Source organism: Ptychodera flava, chromosome 12 (genome assembly GCF_041260155.1).
Source record: "Ptychodera flava strain L36383 chromosome 12, AS_Pfla_20210202, whole genome shotgun sequence".
NCBI lineage: Eukaryota > Metazoa > Hemichordata > Enteropneusta > Ptychoderidae > Ptychodera > Ptychodera flava.
In genome coordinates this window covers 38,025,691-38,049,881 of record NC_091939.1, presented here as the reverse complement: position 1 = coordinate 38,049,881, position 24,191 = coordinate 38,025,691, and the positions used below count along the sequence as shown (strand labels likewise).

Sequence of the window (24,191 nt, the reverse complement as noted above, 5' to 3'; positions counted from 1 at the left end):
AACCATTATGAAAATGAATTAATGGTAATGACCATTAATTCATTTTCGCGATGGTTTCATATATTGTGTCTAAAACCGGGGTAGAATATATGCATGGTCACCCATTTATTCAGTATCTTTCAACATGTAAAACAATATAAGTAGTATCTCGTATCAAACAAAACTCATGAAAAATTGGCTGACTTTGTCCCTTTAATATCGGGCTACAATAATCCAATACAATTTCATTCAAAAAAAGATAACATCACATTCCCAAATATACAAACAAAATTTATCTAATCTTTGCTGTTCCTAATTTTTTAAGGATTTCCTGAAAAAACTTTGTTTAAACTTTTTAAGTTGCCAAATATATCTTATTTAGGGAGTTAGCAAGTTTATTTTATTTATCTTATTGATAAACTGATATCCGTCTTTCATTTGTAACATATACTTATTACATACATTACAGTTTGATTCAAGTTTGATTCATTTTTGGCATGAACACAATTCACATTGCAGAGTAACATATACATGAATTCATGTTATAATTACTGCAGAGGTTGCCTATTAACAATAAAAATGTTGCTTCACATATTATGAAGTAAAAGACTAAAAATCATGAAGACTCACTGAATTACTGAGTAGATTTTTGGATTTATGTTATGACTTGAGGCACAGCTTGACATTCTTGAAATTATGTATAACTTTTAATTAATTGTAGGCCATGTACATAACTTGTTTTTTTATATTTAATACATTAAAAGTAGCAAATAAAATGACTTTAATGGTTACAGCACAGAATATAATGCTAACTGTACAGAATATAACTAGAGTAAAGTTATGCCCTAAAATATCAAATCTGCTGAAAAAACAATCAACACTGATAAACTGCTCAATCACTTCATTCAATTTTTTTCTATAGAGTAAGAAAACTGTCGTGGTATTGCTCAATTTGAAATATAATACGGAAAATCTCTTGCCTGTAGAATTGCTGATGTTTTATTTTATTTAAGGATTAAATTTTAGAATCAAAAGACTGGAAAAGGAATACAACTGTCTGTATTTCAGGTTACGGCATATCATTTTACAACAAAAAGTTTTTTTTCATTCATAGTCCTGTAGGTCTAAAATTCAATGTAAGAAGACAGTCTTCATGAAAATGGTCAATGATCACACTAGCAATAGCATCTCTCTTTGTATTTGTGACCTCTGACCCCTAAAATGTGCCATGGTATTTGTGGTGAACAAACATAAAGTTGGCATCATCCTCATCCTCAGCCTCAGGTGACCTTTCTAGCTGACGCTGAAAATGCCGCTACTCAGCGTCAGCTTCAGCGTCGTATCTGAAGGTTGCTGAAGTGATGCTACCCGATGACGGATAAATGATACCCTGAAAATTCGCCCATAACTTAAGAAAATAACAACTCCATTCTTTTTAAACTTTCTTTTGAATCGTTAAACTGGTTTGCAGGTAATATTTTATCGTTAGAATATCTCATACAGACAAGTTTTTTGGAAATATTCGTAATTGTTAGTCTATGGATCCGTGGATGTGTTTGTTAGTATCCTCTCCACTCTTGCGTTAAGATTTTTAAAAATTGGTGCAAAAAAGGTATACATGGTCCAAAATGTGAAAAAATCGCCACCATGAGAGGCGATATGAAAGCCCTAATTATTTAAAGAAGCTGACGCTGTGGTGTCATCCTCATCCTCATTTTTGTGTGACCCCTGAGGCTAAGGATGAGGACGAGTATGACGCCAACGTTATGCTAATTCTAGGTGAGGCAGTTATGTTGTACATCACAATGTGACTGCAATTGGATTTTTAACTTAAAACTCATCCTTGGTTAGTGATGATTCAAGCTAACAATAGATACAGCCAGTCTGCAGAAAGAATTCTCTTTTGTGATGATTTCCACTTGTCATATGGGAATATCAAATAAAGACCCCGTTCATCTACCAAGCTTATGCGAACCAGGAAAATCACACTTTATATGTGGAAATAAATCTTGCAATACAAAAGTTATAAAACTGCAGTATTGAAAATAAACACTAACATAGGTTATAAAACAAATCTAGGTCAATAAACATGAAAATTGCTTTGGTGTAAATGCTAGGATCTTTTTTACGACGTCTTCTTGAGGCACTTTTTGTGGTTCATTATTGAACTACATTGTAGTATTAATAGTCAACATTATGTGTTTATAACTGTACACCAAACTCAAGGGTAAGTCATCGATTTTTTCATGAAATAATATTACTAGATTTAGAAAGTGTTAGTAAGCCACTGGCACTGCCAAAACTGACAGTTGAATATACTGTAATGGTTTTTTGATCATGTTTAATAATAATACTATGCTAAACTCTTCAAAATAACAAAACAATTAACAAATGCAAACAGTACTCTCTTCTTCATCAGATATGCTATTGTCACAAGATGCTGACAGACTATTTGATAAACACACGGGATGATTGTTTATAGTAAAATGGAAGACTTTGTGTTGCTGAATTTAATTACATATAGATGTCATCTAATGCAAGTCAACATTATCACAAAAACTGAAATAGGGTGGAAAAAGATCCAGTATTTTAGGAACGTTCATAGTTAAACTTCAAAGTTTAATGAATTTATTATAAAATAATGTCCATTTTTTTGTGCATTTTGTATTCAAAAAGGAAAATTGGTCACAGTACTTTTGGGAATTCATCAGCATGTTACATGCCAATGCTGAACAATATTACCAATGAGAGGTAACAGGATTTACCTGCCCTTAAATTAGCTATTTCAGTTTTAAAATGCTGACTCACAGTATCAAATTATACTTTGTGAATATTCTCCATGGTTCAGTGGGATAAACGTAAAAAATATGTGCAACCCAAGATAATATAAAATAATGATGCAGTTATCATGCCATACTGATAGCGCCGTAATCACAGAACGATGGTCGTTGAGATCTTCTAATATCCATATTTATTTTTTGAGGATTTGCAAGATGAACTCACATCACCCATCGTGGGGCTTTTAGCTCCGTGGTACAACTATAAATTTGAAAGTTTACAGTATACATCGAAATTTGGCAATAGGTCATTCGATTTAACAACGAGACAATCACTGCAAGCACAGTACTGTACTATGTTGAGACGTGGAGAGATAGAAGCCGTGTATGTAAAGTTGAACTCACCGTTTATCTTAATGGAATTTCTTGATGTTCTTCGATGCCCAGAGGAACCACAGCCCATTATATTTGTGAGAATCTAGATTACGGTTTAAGCCGTCCAAACATCTTTTCCAGATGTATATTAGCCGTTATTCACATCTTAACTACAGATAGGTCCATGAACCGACTTAAAGTGAAACGAAATAATTCTAAAATAACAAAGGATATCTTGAACTGATCAATTTCGGTTCGATCTCCGAACAGCTGTCATGTCGGCACTGTGTCCTCAACGTTCATGATACACTCAGTTGACACTAGCCAGCTTGACACCTGATGATGATGGTTGTGAGCCGTGGCGATCTGTTAGCTGTAGCAACATAGCCTAGTGTTTGCTAAGCTGATCTGGTTTAAGTACTGGCTCACTTCAGAGATGCTACAGCTATATCACACTGACGCACCTCATCAACTACACGGGGACAGCCACGACAACCGTACGGCTGCGCTCATTTAACCACGTGATCAACTAAATCACTACCGTTGCTTTGGAAATGGACTGCTGTAAACAGTGCATCACAGTCATCCGGCCCCAGTCACAACATACATAATAGTTGATAAAAGGTATGCACCAAAGTCTTCCTACCTTTGAGTTAAATCGATAGTGGAACCAACACAAAATGTTTATAAACTGCGCAGATTGTTTTCCACATTATAAGGAACAAAGGGGGATACACGTAAAATACAAAACTTTCACGTGCCGATCAGCTATCCCGCATATGCTAGGTCTTGCGCCCTCGGTGAACAAAAGGACATGGAACAAGCGCGCCCCCATGTAGTGAGTACTGCGCGATAATGGTATGCGAAAGCTCATTGGTCACAATCATGCCAAGTGATGATGTCGATCCAACTATAATCTTCGGTACAACTACTAGTCGGGAGATAGGTACCATAGGTAACACTACTCTACGCTTTTCCAAGTTACAGATCACGGAAGTTTAGTACTTCACAAATCTGTCGCATGGGCAAGCTCTATTTGGAGAGGTTTTCCAGGGTATAGAGTCATCATTTTGAACAGGAAATCCAGACTAACGTAAAACGCAGTTACTGAAAAGGTAATACCGTAAATACGTCGCGTCACTGATTGATCAAGATTCGTATGTACATACACCGTACGTGCATTGACACACGGAGTTACACAGCCACAATCTCAGGTGACAATTTTGTGACAAGATTGTAGCCACGCACAGACTCTGAACTTACTATGACTAATACCTGTGATTCAAATTCTTTTGCGTCAAAATGACAGACTTAATGCATTGCGGTACAAATCTATCTCTTGTTTGTAAACTGCCGTTCGTACAAGCGATTGTGGTTCTTACTGTAGCCTACGTAGGTACAAGACCAAAATAAGGAATTCCTCCCCGTTTGGAGACCACGTAGAAATGTTACACATATAATCTATTTTGATAAGACTGTCCCGATTACGATTTTTCTTCTCGATGTTATTAAGGACAAATTTCTTGTTCCGTTTCAAAAAAAAAATGTAAGCGACAGTTAACTTGTCATATCTTTTCTACAAAAGAAATATTGAATAAATTGGAAAATATACAAAGAAAGTAACAATGACATTGATGAGCTGTTTCAGAATTATGGTATACCAACCCTAAAATTTAATAATGAACATGCTTTTACACTTCTTTAAATGCGCAAATGTCTAGAAAATTGCGCATGCAAAGTAGTCTCCATATAATGAGAAATTCTCCTGATCTGCCTGGGATCAATTTTTCTCCTGATCCTGATTTCCACCCCGTCCCCCTAATATATGCTGTCGGGAGGAATTTCCCTTTTGGTTTAGTGTGCCTTTGCTGATTACTTTAAGTATTGCCAAGTCATGGTTCCTCTATAAATGGGGTAGAGTGGTTCTTTATAAGAGCCATTAATGGTTACTCTACGTGGAGTGTCTAGTGTCATTGTACAAGTATATTGGAGTCAGGGCTACTCTACTTGTATATTTGGGTCACAGTGACTTCATTGGGGTAGGGTGACATGGTGACATTGTACTTAGTTCACTGTCACCCTACCTGACCATAGCCGGGACCATAGCTCTATTTAACTATATTAGCGCTATGGTCACTCGATGTGAGGGTAGACCATGCCACACACTAACACATCTTACTGTCTTTATATTTTGAAATATGCGTTGCTGTAGCAAACTCATTTTAAGGAAAGCATCCTTTTCAGACACGGTATCAATAAATACCACCATATCCTATATCTGATCAAATTATGCAAAATACATGCCAGAATTAATTGAATGCTGGTAAATAACTGAGGTATGTACTCAACTTGCTGATCAATGAGAGACCTAGCATTGTATTAAGTGTACTGTACAAGTAACGTCTATTTATTTATTTATTTATTTTCTATTTTTATATATATTTATTTATTTGGTACACAGCAGACACCGTCAGAGAGTGTATTTGGTATCACAAAAGTCACAAACATTGTGCCAGGTTGAAAATTTGAACTGTACATATCATTTTGACTCAACCATGTGAAACAGCAAAGTCCAGTCTGTAAAATAATACATATTATATACATATATATATATATATATATATATATATATATATATATATATATATATATATATATATATATATTTGTCACAGTGGTATACATACATTTTATGTCCATGAAATCTTTGTCTATTACATACATTTTATTTATGATGGAAATAAGGACAGTTTTACCGTGGCGTTAGAAGTGTTGCCACCTTCACAGTGTAAGATTGGTTTGTGAACTGGTACAAAAATATCACATACCTGATGGGATCATATCACAATACACAGTGCTTCCCAAAGGGCATATGCACTTGTCTTACGGAAGTTACAAATTCCGTGTTCTGAGTTCAATGACATCAACATCACATCACATCACATCACATCACATACAAATGTTCACTGCAACATTCACAGATTTTTGATATAGAGTCATGCAGATTATTTGTATAAAAGTGACAGGCTTCTATATACTAGGGCATCACATAGTGGTGACATGTTTATTCACAGGGCGAGGCAAGAATTATTAGTGTAGAAGTTATGAATATGATCAATAAATGTCTTGTATTAAACTTTTTTTTCATTATACAAGCCTTACCTGTGTCTGGTGTGTGCCTATTACTTTACCCTAGCTATCTCTGTATAGTATTTCAAAGAAAACAGTCTATATCTGTTAATTGCCCTCCCTAATCCCCTTCATTAATTTGTTCTGCCGATCACTGACGCGGGGGCTTATCGCCCTGACCAAATACCTCGTTAGCAGCTCATAAGGTAGTAGACGGACTGGAATGCTGAATGCAAATGAAATAAGTCAAATTATAGCGTTATTTTCCGTCATATTTATTTGTATGAATTAATTCAAACCTTTTTGCACTTATGAGCTGCTAACGAGGTATTTGGTCAGGGCGATAAGCCCCCCCCCCCCCCCCGTCAGTGATCGGCAGAACAAATTAATGAAGGGGATCAGATATAGACTGTTTTCTTTGAAATACTATACACAGATAGCTAGGGTAAAGTAATAGGCACACACCAGACACAGGTAAGGCTTGTATAATGAAAAATAGTTTAATACAAGACATTTATTGATCATATTTATAACTTCTACACTAACAATTCTTGCCACACCCTGTGGTTTATGCTCTACTATCAAATTTCCATTTCCAGACCAACAAATCGCTTGAAACATCAAACTTAATGGGTGGCGGAGCTAGTAAGTCCTTGCGATCATCCAGGGCTGTGTTTGATGAAGATAAAGATGTTGATACAAAAGCAAGAAGCAAAGACAAAGGCAAAGATATTATGATAAGTTACAGTCATGGTGATGTTGAAATAATGAGAAGAATCAGAGGTGAGATCAGTTGTCTTGTGTACACTTGTCCTACTACACACAGTGTCTTTGCCAAGGTAGGAATCGCCAGACCATTTTGTTGTCCTTTTGTGTAAATGTATTGGTATTCTAAGTGAAAGTCTTGTATCATGACTTGGCAACCTTTGTAAAATGTACTGATACCAGCTGAGCCCTAACAAAAATTGTGATACATTATACGATGTAAAGGTTCACGCAATATTCAATTGTCGTATTGTGGAAAATTACTACAATTATCATATGCAAGGACCAAACTACCAGTATTCTAGTCTCATTTAAGTTTTTATAGTAAAGTAAAGTAAAGTAAGCCTTTATTGAAATCGTATCCCAGTTGGGATCTTGATCATAAAGTACAATAAAGGTTTTGCAAAAACAACAATATGCCAAAGTGGTAATGACCATCTTAGCAATCAGTGTAATGATTTGTGTCCTATTTACTACATGGCATTTGGTTCTTTACTTTGTTTACATAGATGAAAAGGGTATCTTTTCTAAAAATATTATTTTACAAACATTTGGTTACCTCAGTGATAAAGTGCTTCATCTATCCAATGTTGTTGCTTTGGATATTACACAGGCAAGATTGTTTTAGAGCGTATCTATCTAAAAAGTTATGTGCAGTTGGAAATATCAAAATTAATTAGGACTTTTGTCCACAGTGTTGTCATTCAAATGTCCTGACTATTTGTCAAAGACAGAACACGTGGTTACTCCATAAAGAGTGGCCAAACAATCTGTATTTGGAGAGATAAATATTTGTCAATATTGATATATAAAGATTCATAAATACTTGTACTGGTATGTACCTGCATGATATTGACTTAACAGGAAGCTGAATGGGCAAAGTTTAAGGTGCTTGTTCTTTGGACAGACATTGACCCAATATTTCACACATCCTATGGCATTTCAGTGAATACAGTAGCTTTTTTGTTATCCTCTGTAAATCAAGAAGACAATAGATAAGGTACCATCTTATATGTAGATTTGGCAGCAGATGTTAATAATTTTACATATAGTCAGTTTCTTTAACCATGTATACCACTACCAATAAATGTCAGTTGACACAATGCCTCTAAATCATTCTATTACATGCAGTTCCAGATTTTTCAGTGTCTTTATTTTAGTTGTTTCCTATCACAGGAGCCAAGATAAAGTAACATATATATGTTAATTATGTGTAAATTTTCCATTTCTCAGATTCATTAGAATCATCTGGTGTGTCAGTATGGGTGGATGAAGTTGGCCTTGGTGCTGGTGTAGAGTTTCTCAGTAAAATTGGACAAGCTATAGTAGATGCTAAGGTGAGGAACATAACCTCTGAAAAGACAGTGTCACATGTCAGCCAGATCTCATAATCAGATCTCATAGTCTATGAAGCATTTTTAAATTCCCATAAACAGATTGAAAATTGTTCATTTTGTGTAAGAAATGGAAGGTTAATCCAACAATTGGGGATATTACTTACCGTCTTGTTGCCAACATTACACACCTGTATGTAATTGGTGAATGGATGCACTTATAAATTCAGTTTTTTTGTTTCCTCTGAAGTGGTATATTTCACTTTATTATTCTCTTAGTCTCAATTTGTATGAAAATTGATGACATGCTAGTTTCAAACATTTGCTTTAACTTTTAGACTCATACAGATGAATCATTTGTTGAACAGCATAAAATAACGACCAGTGATTCCCACCTTCCTAGTTGTTATTTACATCTCAGAGATGGCGTTGAGGGCACTGTAAGCAGTGAGCAGTTTGGTTGCTGTTCCAATGAAGTAGATTGTCTCAGTAAAACATTCTCAATGGTGCTTCAACATAACAGCCCTTGATATAATGTTAAAAAATGCAATATTTTTTTAGCTGAAAAGATATGATAACCTAAGAATCACAGAGACCAACTGATGATTAAGGACATTATTACAAGTTCAAATCTTGACATAAGTGACTCCAAACCTCCAGTCTAGTGTGTAATATGCGATGCTACTGGACTAAAAATTACAATGCTTCAACCACTAGAAAACTTTTATGTGTGTTTGTCAGTTGTTGGCAACTTTAAGAGTGTGAAACAAAAAAACCACAGAGTTATCCAATTGATGAATGTACAACTGAAATCACACTGCAATCTGATTTACAATGGCCATTATCATGATTATGAATAGTAGTCTCACTTGTTGCATTGCATCATGATCATCATTAAAACTACAGTCACCTCGGAACACGGACACTCAACAATTATTTCTACAAAGTGGGCAATACTGTATCAGCCACAAATACCGTACTTTCACACGAATGATGTTTCTCACTGAACTATCAATGGTCATATTCTTTTTATTCTATGACATATTACATCCATTACATTTCATTACATTTTTTTGAAACAATATTTACTGTTTCTATGCTATTACATAAACATGGCATTGAATGTCAAATTATCATTGCAGTATACTTGGTCATAAAAAATGGTAAAAACTCACTCGGCACTTCTCTGTTTTAAAAAATCCATGGAAGAACTTTCCTCTTATCAGCCAAATGAATATTTTGATGGAAATAATTAATTTGATATAATCCACACAACTTAATTCATGTAAATAAAAAATTTTGCAAGCTAAAACCCTCCAAAGTACACAATACCCAAATATGAAGGCATGACTCGTGGTTCATGGTTCAATTTTGTCAGATCACGTCTTTCTCTTTGGGTTCTGAGATGGTGGCCATGTGTATACGTTTCTATGTGATTTCCTACAGTTTGTGTTTTTAAAATGTCATGTTAATACACTTGTTGAATGGACCAGCTATCTTGCTATTTTGGCACATTTCCAAATATCGTTCACCAACAATGTGTAAAAATGGTCAAGTTAGTGTAATGTGGACTTTTTCCGCTAAATGACATAATGAAATATTTGGATCTGACTTGGACAAACAAGATACCGGTATGTCAAAACATGTGCTTTGCAGCAATACACAGAGCTTATATAATTATGAGTTGGAGTGCAATATTATTGCACTCAGACCTGGCTAAACATAGGTCATGATTCAATCATTAATTCCCTTTGTAAAGAATTATTGTCATGATCATAGACCCTCGAGAAAAACCTCTATGTCATGATCAAAAAAGATTATTGTAAAAGACCACAGTATTGATCATTGAACCAATAAACTATTGTTATTTTGGTAGGTTTCTGTTAGGTTTTATGTATTACTGGGTATTTTTATTTCCTCATTTCACCTTTAAACTTTTTTCTACTTTTTCCCCACACTACCATAGGCGTTTCTCTCTTTGTTGAGTGAAAAATCTGTGAAATCAAAGTATTGTAAAGATGAGCTAGCCCTGGCATATGTCTCAAACAAACCTATCTTTCCTTGTGCTCTGTTAAACAGAGAAGAACTCTCTGATGATATGGACTTTGGAATGTAAGTGTACATTGCTCTTTCTTGTGTGTGCAAGATGAAAGCAAGTCAATATTAGTGGACACAAACCTTTAGATAGGAACTTGTTTGTTTCCATGACAAATATATTGACACATCTAGATTTTACAATTTTAGTCGGTTATTATGTTTAATACAAATACATGTACTGATCTTTACAATTGTAGTCGGTCTTCATAAAACCCAGGTTTTCGTACTGTCTTACAGAATTTAGTTCACACTGACAGCCCATGACATTATCTTAGTTTTACTCCTTGCAATTTTCTTACATCAGAAATTATAGTTATTTACTTTTAAATTATTTTCACATTAGCTGGCTGTAATTCTATTCATTAATGCAGTTATGAAGTCTGGAGGATATCTGATTAAGGTCAAAGTTACTTGCAATGATTCACTGATGTCTTTTTGTCTCATCCGTTCTTTCTGTTTCAGGAAACTGACTCTTGCACCAATGAAATGGATATGTTTCACAAAGGATAGGAAGTTTGAGGAAAGTATTGATGAACTGATATCCGAAATCAAATCAAAACTTCAAGAAATTGATGATGAAAATACTGATAAACCATCCCAGCCAGGTATTTGTCATTGTTTTATTCAAAGTTGTCATGCAGCAAAACTCATTTGGTCTTACTTTAGAGGAAAAAACAAACAAATTTGGTATGGATTGTCATTATTAATGTTCTGTTTATACCTAATGAATTATTAATGTTCTGTTCATACCTAACTTTGTCATGTCTTTAAACATTAGAATTTTATTATGATATCATTGTCATATGACTTACAGCATTTTCGGGACATGTTACCACGGGAAACAGAAGAACAGCAATGAGAAGACAGAAATCACGTCGACAGGTTAGCCTTGATACTGACTCTGAAAAATCAACGGACTTCTGGCAGAAGTACTTCGAAGGAAAAAAAGAAGTATTGTGGACAATGTAAGGACACTTGAATATGTCATATTTGCAAAAATAACATACAGGGAATTTGATATGTGGCTTTGGAATATTTGTTGCATGTAGTTATGAAACTTTCCATTCTTTTTGATATTAATCAGCTCTCATTACGGTCACAATCATGTTTCATGTCAAGTTCACAATCTATATTAAATGAACTTGAGATTTAAAATGTTTCTAATTATTTTGGTTGCATCAGAAATTGTGAACAATTTTGATACTACGTTAGTGTGTCTCATTGTTTCATTGTCATGCTATGCAATTGATATCTGCAATAAACTGTCATGCACAGTACATCATCTGTTTTTGCAGTTTTAAAGAAAAATTCATGGAAGAGTATGGTCCGCAATTGGATAAGGTATACTCCAATGCTGACAAGGAATGGCTGTTATCAGTGTTGTACCGAGAGATGAATGAAGATGAAAATGAATTTATCAAATATGATGAATATGAAAGTAAGTCCTTTCCTTACATAAGCTTCTGAATATCAACAGTCTATTTTATAAATTTTTTTGTTTCTATGTTTATAAAAATGTAAATATTTCACCTTTAATCATTCCACTGGCTTGTTCATTAAAAAATATCTCTGTGCTTACATAAGTTTGATTGATTGTGGTTTTTGGTTACCATACCATCAAGTCAAGTATTACAGGGAACAGATCAAATTGTCTTTGCTATGGTTGTGATAGTCACTGTGGGAATGTGATGCATAGAGCAGGTACTCAACCACTCTTATAGCACATACCATTATTTGACCATCAATGAAAGAATATTGTCAACCAAATCAAACTTCTTCACCAATACTATATCAAGACTCTCAATGCATTTACAAACTAATATAAGCGATGCAAACCATAGTATACTGTTAAGTTTGGGAACACCCTAGTGCCACATTTTTTCGTTTGCAAGTTTTCAGCTTATATCAAGGAACATCTTGGTTTTTGTTTATTAGTCACTTACAGTGGAATCGTTGATATTCATATCAAGTGATGTTGTTTAAAGACTCTGCAATTACTCCTTAAGCCAAAGTATGCTGCACTATCATTGCATAGAATTTGTAATGATAAACTAAGCAAGTCTTGGTGTTTGTAATCTGTAATGTGTCGTGTTTTGCATTGATTCAGTGCTAGTAGGGATGTAGAAAATAGTAGACAAAACAACCAGTTGTCAGCTAAAATTTGCCAGCTATGAAAATTATTACTTTCGTAAAAAATCAGGACATTTTGCACAAGCATAATGTGCTCACACACTACTTGTATCCACCTATTCTTTTATTTTTGCCGCCTGTAACCAAAATTTTCTACATCCATGACTTGTTATGTTTAAGTGATATCCATTCACATTGGCATGTTTAGGACTCTGAGCAAGGGAATCATTGGATAGCCGACAATAACTCCATAACAGTAAATGTACCAATTTTGAAATTCCACTTTGTTATCAGTATTTTGTTGCATTGATGGAGAAAAGAAACCGTTCTGGGAGAGAGTGCATGAAGAGGCTGTTGTTACATACACCATGAAGGAAGTATTTAGTGTGGACTCCTCCATCAGACTTGATGCAATTCAAAATCTAGGTAAGCTACATCAAACAGAAATGAAAAGACAAATCTTCCCTTTGCACTTATAAAGAAATGTATTTGTGTCAAGTGTGTCTGCATTGAAGAGCATAGAGGGATAATGATGTTACTAAATAGCTTTCAAGTGAAGTCAACAATTGTTTGAGGCAAAATTCTATACTTTCTTATATCATAAATATTATACAAAATGCCCAGGCAAATTACATTTAGTGGGAAATATTAAACATGATTGTCCAAGATTGTTCAGAATAACTTTTGGTATGACCAGAACCAAGATCTTACAAATGACTATTTTTACTTTCATCTTTATTACTTGACATAATGGCAGGAAAATTTAACAATGCTGGTGTGATAGAAGCCCTAATGGATCTGATTAGTGACAAAGATCAAAATGTACGAACCATTGCAGCAATTTCATTGGCTAAGACTGGCTGTACTGAGCCAAATGTCACTAAAAAACTGATGAAATTGTTAGATGATAAAGACAGATTGGTACGAGAGAGTGGATGCCTGGCCCTAGGTCATCTCAAAGTCAAACAAGCAGTCCCTAAACTGGTGCAGCTGTGGTAAGTGCTCCAGGTTTTTAACACATTTGATGTATGAAGCATATGAAGTAACCAGATATTTGTATTCATACCTCTGTAACAGAGCGTTACCTGAGATAATAGGACATGATCTTAACATTAAGAAGTACTTTATACTCTAGTCAATTCACATGATTTCAGTTTTTGTTTATGGCTACTGCAATCAACTACCATAAAATAAACTCCTCTAAAATATATGATGTAGTTGAGAGCACACGTGCTGTGGAACTTTTTGTTTAGATATCACTGCATATCATTTTACAGGCGTAATGATACCATATCACATGTGCGTGAAGCAGCTGAGGTGGCATTACAGCAGATTGGTGGTGAAGAGGCAGAACAAGCCATGCATATCACTAAAGTACTTTCAGAAGAAATCAAGATGTTGTCAAGGCAAGGTCGTCCTTGGGCATCAGTATCCACCAAAGCAAAATAAATCAACCCAAATTGTTTCCCAATTATGACAGTATGAGACCATAGCATAAACCTCTGACAACGATGCAATCTTAAGTGATTAAATACCTGACCTAGTTAAGTAGAAAGTGCCTACATATGTACTGTTATAGACCTGTTAGCATTATGTGCGTTAATGCACAAGAAATTCATCTGTCATTGGACAGTCCTGCCCCAATCATGCATTCATAGAGAGGTAGCTAACTATATGGTATTTGAATATTAGTACAGCATAGGTATCATATTTACGCTAAACCACGGACTGCACTGACGTTTTGCCGTAAATGTATCAATAATTCTTGTGTAAAGTAAATATATCCTGTGAAATGATTCATGCATCCTCACAGAATATGGCTGAACTAGGTACATACCTTGAAATCTGAAGTTACAGGCTGACTTCATGCCTTATCAAAATGGCGTCCGTCGCTCAGAGACTTGCCCGGAAAATGTGCTTGGCAACATGTGAATTGTGTACCCTGGTATGAAATACCAAGTACAAACTTCAAAATTCAATTTGTATACATATTTTGAAATGACTGGAAATCAGCTTAGGGCAGAAAGTCAACCAATGACCAATGCATTGTTGCACATGCTATGTTGTGCATGTCATCTGCAGAGATTTACGCCAGACATTGATCCAAGTATTATGTTTCTAACAACCTAGACTTGTTAATGTAGTAATATGTCAGAATGCAATGTCCTTTCAATGAAATGGAGAGGTTACTTGGGTTTTATTGGTAACTTCTGACCGTAATTGGCTTTCATAGTTTTGATAAAACTTTTAAAAGTAAGTAAACAAGGTACAGAGTCTGACTGAACCAAGTTATTGTACAGTTACTCAGAATTATTCAAGATATATTTTGAGCATTTCAAAATAAATGCCACATGTACAGAAGTAATCATGTTGTTACATATTTTCACAATAGTAAATTGGAAAGACAATTAACAAACTGATCCAGTTGGGTCTACTTCCCTCAATGCAGTATTCTAGTGTAAACCTTACCATTACATCAGACAATCACCATGTTTCATAGGTGCTATTATTCGTGTTTGATAATGTTACTACTCTTGTATTCAAATAGAAATGTGTTGATTTTGTAATTCATCTTCATCCAAATTATATCCTAGACAAAACATAATGAACAATTTGATTTTTATCAAACTGTATTAGTACCATGGATAAAACCCATAAGCTATTTCTGGAGTTTTAACTGCTTTGCTTCATAAGATGACCGGAGTATGCAGTTTCAATACAAAATACTACATTCAATGTGTGTAAATGAATGGTATTCTGATAAGATCATTTTAATTTTCATAAGGCTGATCTCAGCCATCCATTACAAACAGCTTTGCCTGAAAATTGTCAAAACTTGTCAAAACAGTTGAATCCCCATGTTTTACTGACATCCAGGTGTATCTTTCAGTTTAGATTTCTAAACGATCATTCTTTATTCACTTAAAACTCCATAATTATGTATATTCTACACTGATAATCTGCGAAGAGACTGTATCTATAGACATGTTTGAAACATTGATAATGTAGGCATCATAGTGGATGTGGAAATGAACACCAATATTTATATGTAGGAATATACTCTTCAAATTTGTTTTTTAATCTGTCTGAGCTGAAGCTAACTTTACGGTACACATACAACTAGCTTTATGAGTACAGCTACTATATCATCAGGTAATTTGTGTATAAGGTACATCTTTTAACTTTTGTATGTTTTCAAGACTTTCTTAAGAAAGTCATTACAGAATACACAGGATTGAGTTTATCTTTGGATAACAATAATTCCCCAGTAAACACAATCTATTTATGTGCCTTTTGAATCATAATAGGCAAGTAAAGCACAAATTGGAAAACTTGGAATAACATTTCATAGCAAATGATGTGATGAGAACATTTACAGTGAAATAAAATCTGCATACACCAAATGTTAATGAAACTTTTCTAATTTTGCCACTAAAACTTGCAGACGTTTGTCTTTCAACACATTCTTAGGTTTTCAGGGTCCTTCCATTGTATATGTACAGACGTAATACTTTTTTACAAAAACATATTTACAGTTTTTCAGTGTATAATATTTTTTGTTGAATAGTGTAGTGTATGCTTGCTCAGTGTAATACAATACTGAGATGTTTTGTTGGGCAGGAGTGATTTTTAAATGATCTGATTCTACATATCAAGAAACAGGACAAGAAGGCTGATTTGATTTTAACATTACAAGTCACAGAGTTTGTATGTACAGGGTAGTGTGTAGTGAAATCTTAAATGACCCATATTTTAGATAGTGAAATATACCATTGTAGATGAACTATTGGGCTGACGTCCATATTTATATTTAGAACTATCTATATTGAAAACAACTGATGTAAATTATGAAGACTATGAACACATCATCACACTTTGGTGCACTTTCAGAAAATTATTTTACAAGAAGATAAGCCAGAAATGGTGTAATATGATATCCCTAGTCTTCCACTTAAGAGTTTGAGAACACCTCCATCTGAAATGTGGAATTCAGGAAAAAATTCAGTTTCTATTGGAATGCAGAATACAGTTGATTATTTATCAATCCAAGGCATGACATAAATTGCATAACTGATGAGCATATGACCTGTCCTGACATGACCTCTGACATGTAAGTGACATGACCACACTAAAAACAAAAAGTTAATGTTTTATTATTTTATAATCTGTATACACTAAAAGTGACATAGATTCCACTGTTCCAATGTATTCATAGTGCATTATTTATTTGTGGGAAATATAAAAACTGAAGATAGCAATATTATTGTGTGTATAATAGCATGAATAGCTATTGTTATTGTGTTCTATGAAACAAAAAAGTAAATCAATCACTAAAACTTTCATTTTCTTCATTTAGCTTGCGTCACATTTTTCAGTTGACTTTTAATAATGTATTAATTGACATGAAATACACAATGATTTAGTTTTATCTTCCGTCCCGTTGCTCATTCGTCCAGTTTTAAAGTATCTGAAAATCCAATCTAGTAATCACATCTACAATTTGCGAATTGTTATGTATATATCTTATGTATAGCTCTCTTCTGTATAAATGTTGATAACTTTGTGTACATATTGATAGTATCCAGGGGAATGACTTTGTGTACATATTGATAGTATTGAGGTGTACGTATTGATAGTATTGACAGGGAAGACATGTTTCAAAATGAGCAAATCTGGGATTAAATCTGTGATTAACAATTGTAAATGTAAATAGTTAAGAAAATGTACTTGAAGGATTACAGTGAAAATAGGTCTTATCCGGACAGTAAACAAGCTATTTACCTAGGCAAGGAGTATGCAGGACAAATATGCCTATATTTATTTCAACTTTACTGATGAAAAAGACAACTCAAATCACACTTCATTTAGAATATTGTTTTCTTCTGATTCTAAATTACTTTGTAAAATATTGGTTTTATTCCCTTATACCATGTGGTACATTAACCCCTGTAACATAATAGTTGATGTCATCATAATAATTATCCTTTCATCTACTGTGTATTCCTTGCCACCCATACAGCAAATGCAACCTGATCTACACTGTCATCTTCTTTCATGCCCAATTAATCATGTGCCTTTATAATTAAAAGTCAATCAAACATTGTCTGCAAACTTGCCAGGTAACCAGCTTGTTCACTGTCTGGATACGGCATACTTTTCCGTAACTTCCATGAACTCATCAACTTGGAAATGCTAGTATTATGTACAGTGAATATTATTTGTTTTTGTAATTTCTGTAGAAGTATTCATTGAGAATTACTTTAAATGTGGCATTAGAGTTGTAATATCAAGAAATTTGTTTGTGAAATCTTTTGATATTTTATACATGTATTCTTATTAGTGAGAAATTTTGTGATACTCTGAATCTTATTAAAATCTTCTCTTTTGAAAACAGTATTTTTGGAAAATGTCAAAGGAGTTTCCATGTTTATTCTTGACAAATTTTACCATGACAACAAACGAAATCACGCTGAATAAATGAATGTAGCCATGTGTATTGGTTTTCATGTCTTTCCACAGAAATTTCCTTGAGGCTAGGTGTCATAGTCACGCCTAAGTTACCGCTACTTTTTGTTTTATTGATCAACTCTGTATGGCATGTGGAAATTTAGTTTATCAAAAGAGCGTAACAGATCTGTCATTGTGTATTCTTATTGTTGAGAATGATGTAATTTCTGTCCAGAATTCACTTTTAGTGGCATAAAGTACACGTCACTGACGTCATTTATACACCATGGACAAGCCAAAAACTTACTTACATGCTTTACAGAATATATCAAGAAAGTGATGTTGGTACACAGAAAAAAAAATTTAGTCAAAAATTGTCAAAGGTTTTACATGTATGTCACTTTCACAATAATATCAGAGTTAGAGATCCAGCCAAAGGATTTTAAAGCGCCACTGTCTATTGAGTATCAGCAGTCTCTATTTGAACTAGCATTCATGCACAGATCTTGCAAAATTCATCAAAGCTAATAATATTTTCAGGCAAGAGAAGAAAGTGTGCACTTCAATTGCCAACTGAATTTTCAGTTCAGAAGCTCAAATGTTCCCCGGTCACATTTTTGTAATCTGACCTTGGGAGTATCGACGTTTCCACAGACAATAAATCTGACCACTGGAGTAAGGACACTTTTTGGTACAGTGTATGATGGCGTGTGTTTTCCTCATGGACCCCTTGGAATAGTATCAGTCAGTATGACAACACACAGTTTCTTTTGGAGCGTGTCTGCTTAGAAGTGTAAGTGTAAGTGAGATATCAGAGATTGACGCTGACCCCTTACAATTCTCTTTTATCAATTTACCATGATGCACCAATAATACAGGGTTAAACATGGACCACTAGCAACAAATAAGAACATAGCTGCATAGCAGCAATGGTCGTTTTGTGACATTTTGGTCACAAGGTCACGTGACCCATTGTTATGGTCATGTGATCAAAAAATTACTTGTGAGTAGTTTTACCTATGTGCCAAATTTGAAGTCTCTAGGTGCAACGGTGTTCCATGGGGACACTGAGTTAGATGTTGGAATAATAAGAATAATAAAAACAACAATTACAAAGGAAGAGCTTATACCGGTAGTATGATATTGGATGATGATGTATCTGTGCTGTATGATAGCATTGTCCAAAACCTCTTCTTTCTTGTTTTGGAATGATAACACAAAACTTACAGCTTATGTCGCTCTCTGATTTTTCCAGTTATAGAACTCAAGTCTGGCAAAATTAGACAAATGACAATAATCAGTGGTCAAACTGTCCAGTATGTTTGCTCAATTTGAATTATGTACGACTTTTGGAATCTCAACATTTCAATATGACAACTTTTCCCTATTCCATGACCAACAACAAAACATACATACCAGACAGCTAAGATAGCTGATACAGATACATAATAAACCCAGACAAACTTTTCCTTAAAGGGAATAAGGAGTCAAAAGAGTACATCTGATACAAGTTCTTTCTTACAATAGCAAAGAGGAAACCCTAGTATTAGAAACAGGTTTCTCAACACCAATCTCATGACCTACTTTCTGAGAGATGACCTTGGAAGCCGCCATCAAGAATGGTGGAATGAAAGAAGAAAGAGTCAAATTTAATTATTCAAAAGAAATTTTATTGCAATTTTTGATATTACATCGTTCAATCTTCCAATTTATTCTGAAGTTACAATACATCAATAACAGTTTGTTTCTTAACCAAAAATGCAAAAGTGTCAAGTTGAAAAAAAAAGATATGGCACAGAGCTAAATTACTGAACATAAACTTGAAATAGAAATTTGCATGTTCAGAGTGGACAGTTCATTCCTTTACAAAAGCAACAATGACAAAACTTCACACATAGGCACAATTCTTTTCAAAATAAATGGATTTAAATTGTTTGAAGACCCATGAATGAACTCACATTATGGTATTTTTGTTGATGCAGGTACATAGGATGTAAGTTAAAGCTCAACATGTCTACTTTTGTGTTTGAGGGAAATGAATATTTTGTTCTAGGACGTCTTGACGTGTAAAGCTTTGAGTAGAACTAGAAGAGCATTTTGAGCATTCCTACTCAAAATGTCATACATGAATCATGCAACCTGTGGATCAATTTATGTCTGAATCTGAATCTGCTGCTGTTATTATGAGAATAATTTAAATTCATGACATCTGTAACCATTAGTACTGCAATATCCTTGAGCTGGTGCATTTCAGACCAGAAATCTTTTTATGTTCTGATTATATCTTGGCAGAGGCAAATCATCTCTGTTGTATACAACAAGTTGATTAATTAGCACTACCATGTATTGTCAATATTGAGATCATATCAACAATCTAGCAAATTTTTTATCAGTCTTAGAATCTAGCTATGATGGGTTATCAACTTTGAAACAGCTTACATTATACACATACCTCAACTTCTAGAATTACAATTACATTCAATTTGATATTTTATGTTATCAAGTACTCTTCAATTGTTCTGGTGTGAGAATATCAAAAGTGACATTGACAATCAATGATAAGAGATTCAATCCCTGTTGTTCTACTACCATTCGTCCAACATTTTATGGTTTTCAATGTTTGATACATGGCATGGGTGATGAGTACATTGAGGGTAGCCATTAACATCTAAGCTAATCCTGCACACAAATTACCACTTTAGCAGCTGTTAAACTATAGCTACTAGCATACCAGTATTGTCTCATGATGTAGTGAGCTACTCAATTCTTCTCTGTTGAATCTATTTTAGCTGATCCTGCATACAAATTACCTCTTTCCAGCAGTTAAACTATAGCTGCTGGAATGATTTGTTTCAAGGATAAGAAACTCGAATCATGGAGTGGTAATCATCTTAGGTGATTTTCATATTTGGCAAACTTTGTGGTTGTACACTAGAAGCCTGAGTTTGGCAGAAAATCACCATTTGAGTTTTACTGTTTTGGGTTTCTGACACAAAAGTAAACAAAAGAAGCTATGTAGTTTTTCACATTAATATTGAAACCTATGGCTTTGATATAATCTATATTCTCCTCTTTGGATATACCACAATCTCTTCAAAGATTGGTTGCTTTTTTACTTTTTTTCCAAAGACAGACCCTTCTATGAACTAACATACTGAAAAATCCTACTCAGGTATAGTGTAAAGCAAATAAGGCTATTCTACATGGTCTACCACTACAAATGCAACACAAAAATGCTAAGATACAAATATTGCTGATAAGAGTATCAATTTGGGCAGGCTTTCGATTAACAGAGTTTTTAAATATTAGCAACCACAGCTTCTTGCTCTTGCTCAGTTTGCTACCAACAATCAAAAAAGTGCTGAAAAATTGTTGTTAAGTTCACTTCAGAAAACAAAGCTGCTATTCATCATAGCTACCAGCATGCATAGTATATTTTCTGTGATTAAAACAGCCAGCATAGGTGGTCTTTCCAAAAGTGTATCAATGATTCTTACCCCTTCACGTAACTGTTGCATAATAAGTCAAACAATTACAGTGTTTCTATTTATGATTGGAGTGTAGCTTTTATGCCACTTAAAATACTATGATTTTGTGATATTTTTGAACAGTACATATTTATGTATCATCAATGACTGACTTTTACTCCTTTTACAGTACTGATAAGAGCTGAGTTAGTTGTAGATGTATGAAATTATCGAAACTGATCTGAAAAATTTGTACTTATTAATTGACCTTACATTGGTTTTTTGCACAATTCATTGGAAACAAGAATTAGTGACAAGAAAGAATTGTCATTTTCCAGATTACATACATGACCAGTTACTGATATGTTACACATATTGGAGTATCAACATCATCAACATAACAGCAGTGTACAATGTTTACAGAATACTGTCTGGTTGCCGTCGGTGATCTAGACATCCTCTGCCACTCAAAGAGATAACTAAAGCTTTGACACAATTTTAAATTGCAGCTGCTAAATGTAAAAAGAACATTTTCAAAAGAGATGAATGCAAAATAGTAAATTATATACTGACATAAAGAAAAAGAGTTGCATATAAAAGAAACAAATATGCAAATAATCTTATAAATGAAAATAAATTCCTGGCAGAATTGTACACTGATGTATCAATTCAAATTTTGAGTGTGAGTACCTGGTATATTACAACATATTGTCAAGCTGGAAGTATTTATCTTTCAGGGGATCTCTCTAAACAATAACAACCAATCAAAATATTCTTGGGATCTCTCTAAACAATAACAACCAATCAAAATATTCTTGAGAACATTGCAGATTGACCACTTCTCGGAATGATAAATCTCAGAAAGCATGAAACTGAACTACATGAAATGTACAAATAATGAAAGAATAGTCAATGTTAGGCTAATAATATTCACAATACAAAAATTACTATTGATAAGTTTCTATGCATCCTGGGTAGTTAACTTTGACAAGACTTCTGAAACTGACAAAACGACAAACTATACATACATCACAGAGCAGCACAATTATTGACACTACAGTAAATTTAATAGTGTTCAATCAAATTTTTCTCTTCATAGTTGTCAGCTTTAAATTGCATAATACATCAAAATGTCAGACCTTCCATTCCGTATTTGCTAGATTCAGGTTGAAATCTTGATACTAGTATACAGATTGTTTTCATGACAATAACCTTGACTTAGCTTGATTTTGGCAGATTTGTGATATGACATGGAAAATACATCATAGAAGACTTGTTACAGTTCTTGAAATTAGAGTTCAATTTCATTGATATGATATGTGAATTATAACCCCATAAACTAAACCCTCCGTGATCTGAGTCTTTGTCAACCAAGGAATGACCCCTGTATGGATTTGAAGAGCCTACAGAGTTGAGTCCTGGATATTTTGTTTTCTCATAGAACTAAAATTACCTTACCTAAGATGGAATAGATATAATAGTTTTATATCCTGCAGAAAACATTCGACTGAAAACATCTTGACAAAATATGTCAGATATGTAGAATTTTTAACAAAATATGGAAATCATTGAAAATGAAATAAAGTGAAAAATTGACTCTGAAATATAAAACTTCACAGCTTTCAGCAAAGACATATACATACAGAAGTCTTATTATTCAAATTTACAGTACATGAAGAAGTGTTCATATGTTACTTTGTTTGTTGATAAATATTGTGAATCAAATAATATGAATGGAATATCCAATGGATGAGATCAATTTATTTAACATTCTCTGTAACTTTACATTGAAGAGGTTTGGTCATTTGATGCCCAAGTTAAACAAGTCTTATAATGTGATGTATGGATACGTTGGTATCCATAAAGTTGTATAGATGTTAATGCCATGGTAACATGGATATTTAATCAATGTCTTCAACTGACTCTGCTGTTAAACATTTTTTAACAAATTAAATTTAAAAAGTGGTATCTTGGAAGTTTGATCATGATTGGATCAAAGATAATGCATCTGATGACAGATCTCCTTATATCATTTATACAAGCTACCTCAATCAGTTGGACAATTCATAACAACACTCTGCTCTACTCACCCTTCAATGTCAGAATCAATGTTTCATCAAATACAGCAAGAATATTGTGATCTATAATTCATTAATCCTGTGATTGGAATCAGCATGCCTTGCTTAGAAATCTTCTGAACGTTGGACTGCTTTCATTGCTTGCCACTCAACAATCACCAAAAATAGTTCTAAATGTAATAAGTACAGATTTTGTAAAGTTCTTTTAAGCAGATTATTGTCTGTATTGCCGTTGTGGAAAACTACAACAGCTGCAGTGTAATATTCAAATGTATATTTCACTGTTTGGTTTCCATCACGAACTGACGATGAATACCAGGTAATTTGAATTGTACAAAACTTTGTCATACAATGGTTATGTCTTATTCTCTCAGGCTGAATGGGGAGAAATTGATGAAACAAAAGTAATAGTGATTTTTCTTTTTTGTTGCTGAAAACCATGATTAATTATTAAAACACAGAAATATAAATTACTGCCTTACATGGGATCTTCCAAAGTTTTCATAGAAATGTTTTGTCCAATGTGATTAAATCTTGGATCTGACAAAACTTGTTGATTACTACATACAGTTTACATACACCCTTTAAATTACGCTCACCTCTATATTTTTC

General features: G+C 33.9%; 2 protein-coding genes across 7 annotated transcripts in view; one reads left to right on the top strand and one right to left on the bottom strand.

The window, feature by feature from the left end:
* The window catches only part of LOC139145799 (uncharacterized), a 69,360-nt gene extending 65,415 nt beyond the window's left edge, over nucleotides 1-3,945 (bottom strand). Inside the window, exons 1-2 of one of the 5 annotated variants that reach the window (XM_070717167.1) lie at nucleotides 3,778-3,901; nucleotides 3,162-3,324 (exon numbers count right to left, since the gene is read on the bottom strand). In XM_070717167.1, coding sequence (XP_070573268.1) covers nucleotides 3,162-3,219 — 58 coding nt within the window. In that variant the 5' untranslated portion in view covers nucleotides 3,220-3,324; nucleotides 3,778-3,901. Of the gene's footprint in view, nucleotides 1-3,161; nucleotides 3,631-3,777 lie in introns of those variants that run through there. The other 4 variants (XM_070717170.1, XM_070717169.1, XM_070717166.1 and 1 more) reach the window with 4 other exon arrangements.
* On the top strand, nucleotides 3,677-19,154 carry LOC139145800 (uncharacterized). Of its 2 annotated transcripts, none has more exons than XM_070717172.1 (10): nucleotides 3,677-3,755; nucleotides 6,860-7,043; nucleotides 8,259-8,362; nucleotides 10,326-10,471; nucleotides 10,919-11,061; nucleotides 11,271-11,421; nucleotides 11,752-11,894; nucleotides 12,881-13,012; nucleotides 13,344-13,581; nucleotides 13,864-16,050. In XM_070717172.1, exons 2-10 carry the CDS (start codon nucleotides 6,890-6,892, stop codon nucleotides 14,033-14,035), a joined length of 1,383 nt encoding a protein of 460 aa, XP_070573273.1. In that variant the 5' UTR covers nucleotides 3,677-3,755; nucleotides 6,860-6,889; the 3' UTR covers nucleotides 14,036-16,050. The 2 variants fall into 2 exon arrangements, with proteins under 2 accessions (XP_070573273.1, XP_070573272.1); XM_070717171.1 differs by lacking the exon at nucleotides 3,677-3,755 and adding an exon at nucleotides 4,058-4,246 and having other exon boundaries at nucleotides 13,864-19,154.
* The last annotated feature ends 5,037 nt before the right edge of the window (nucleotides 19,155-24,191 follow it).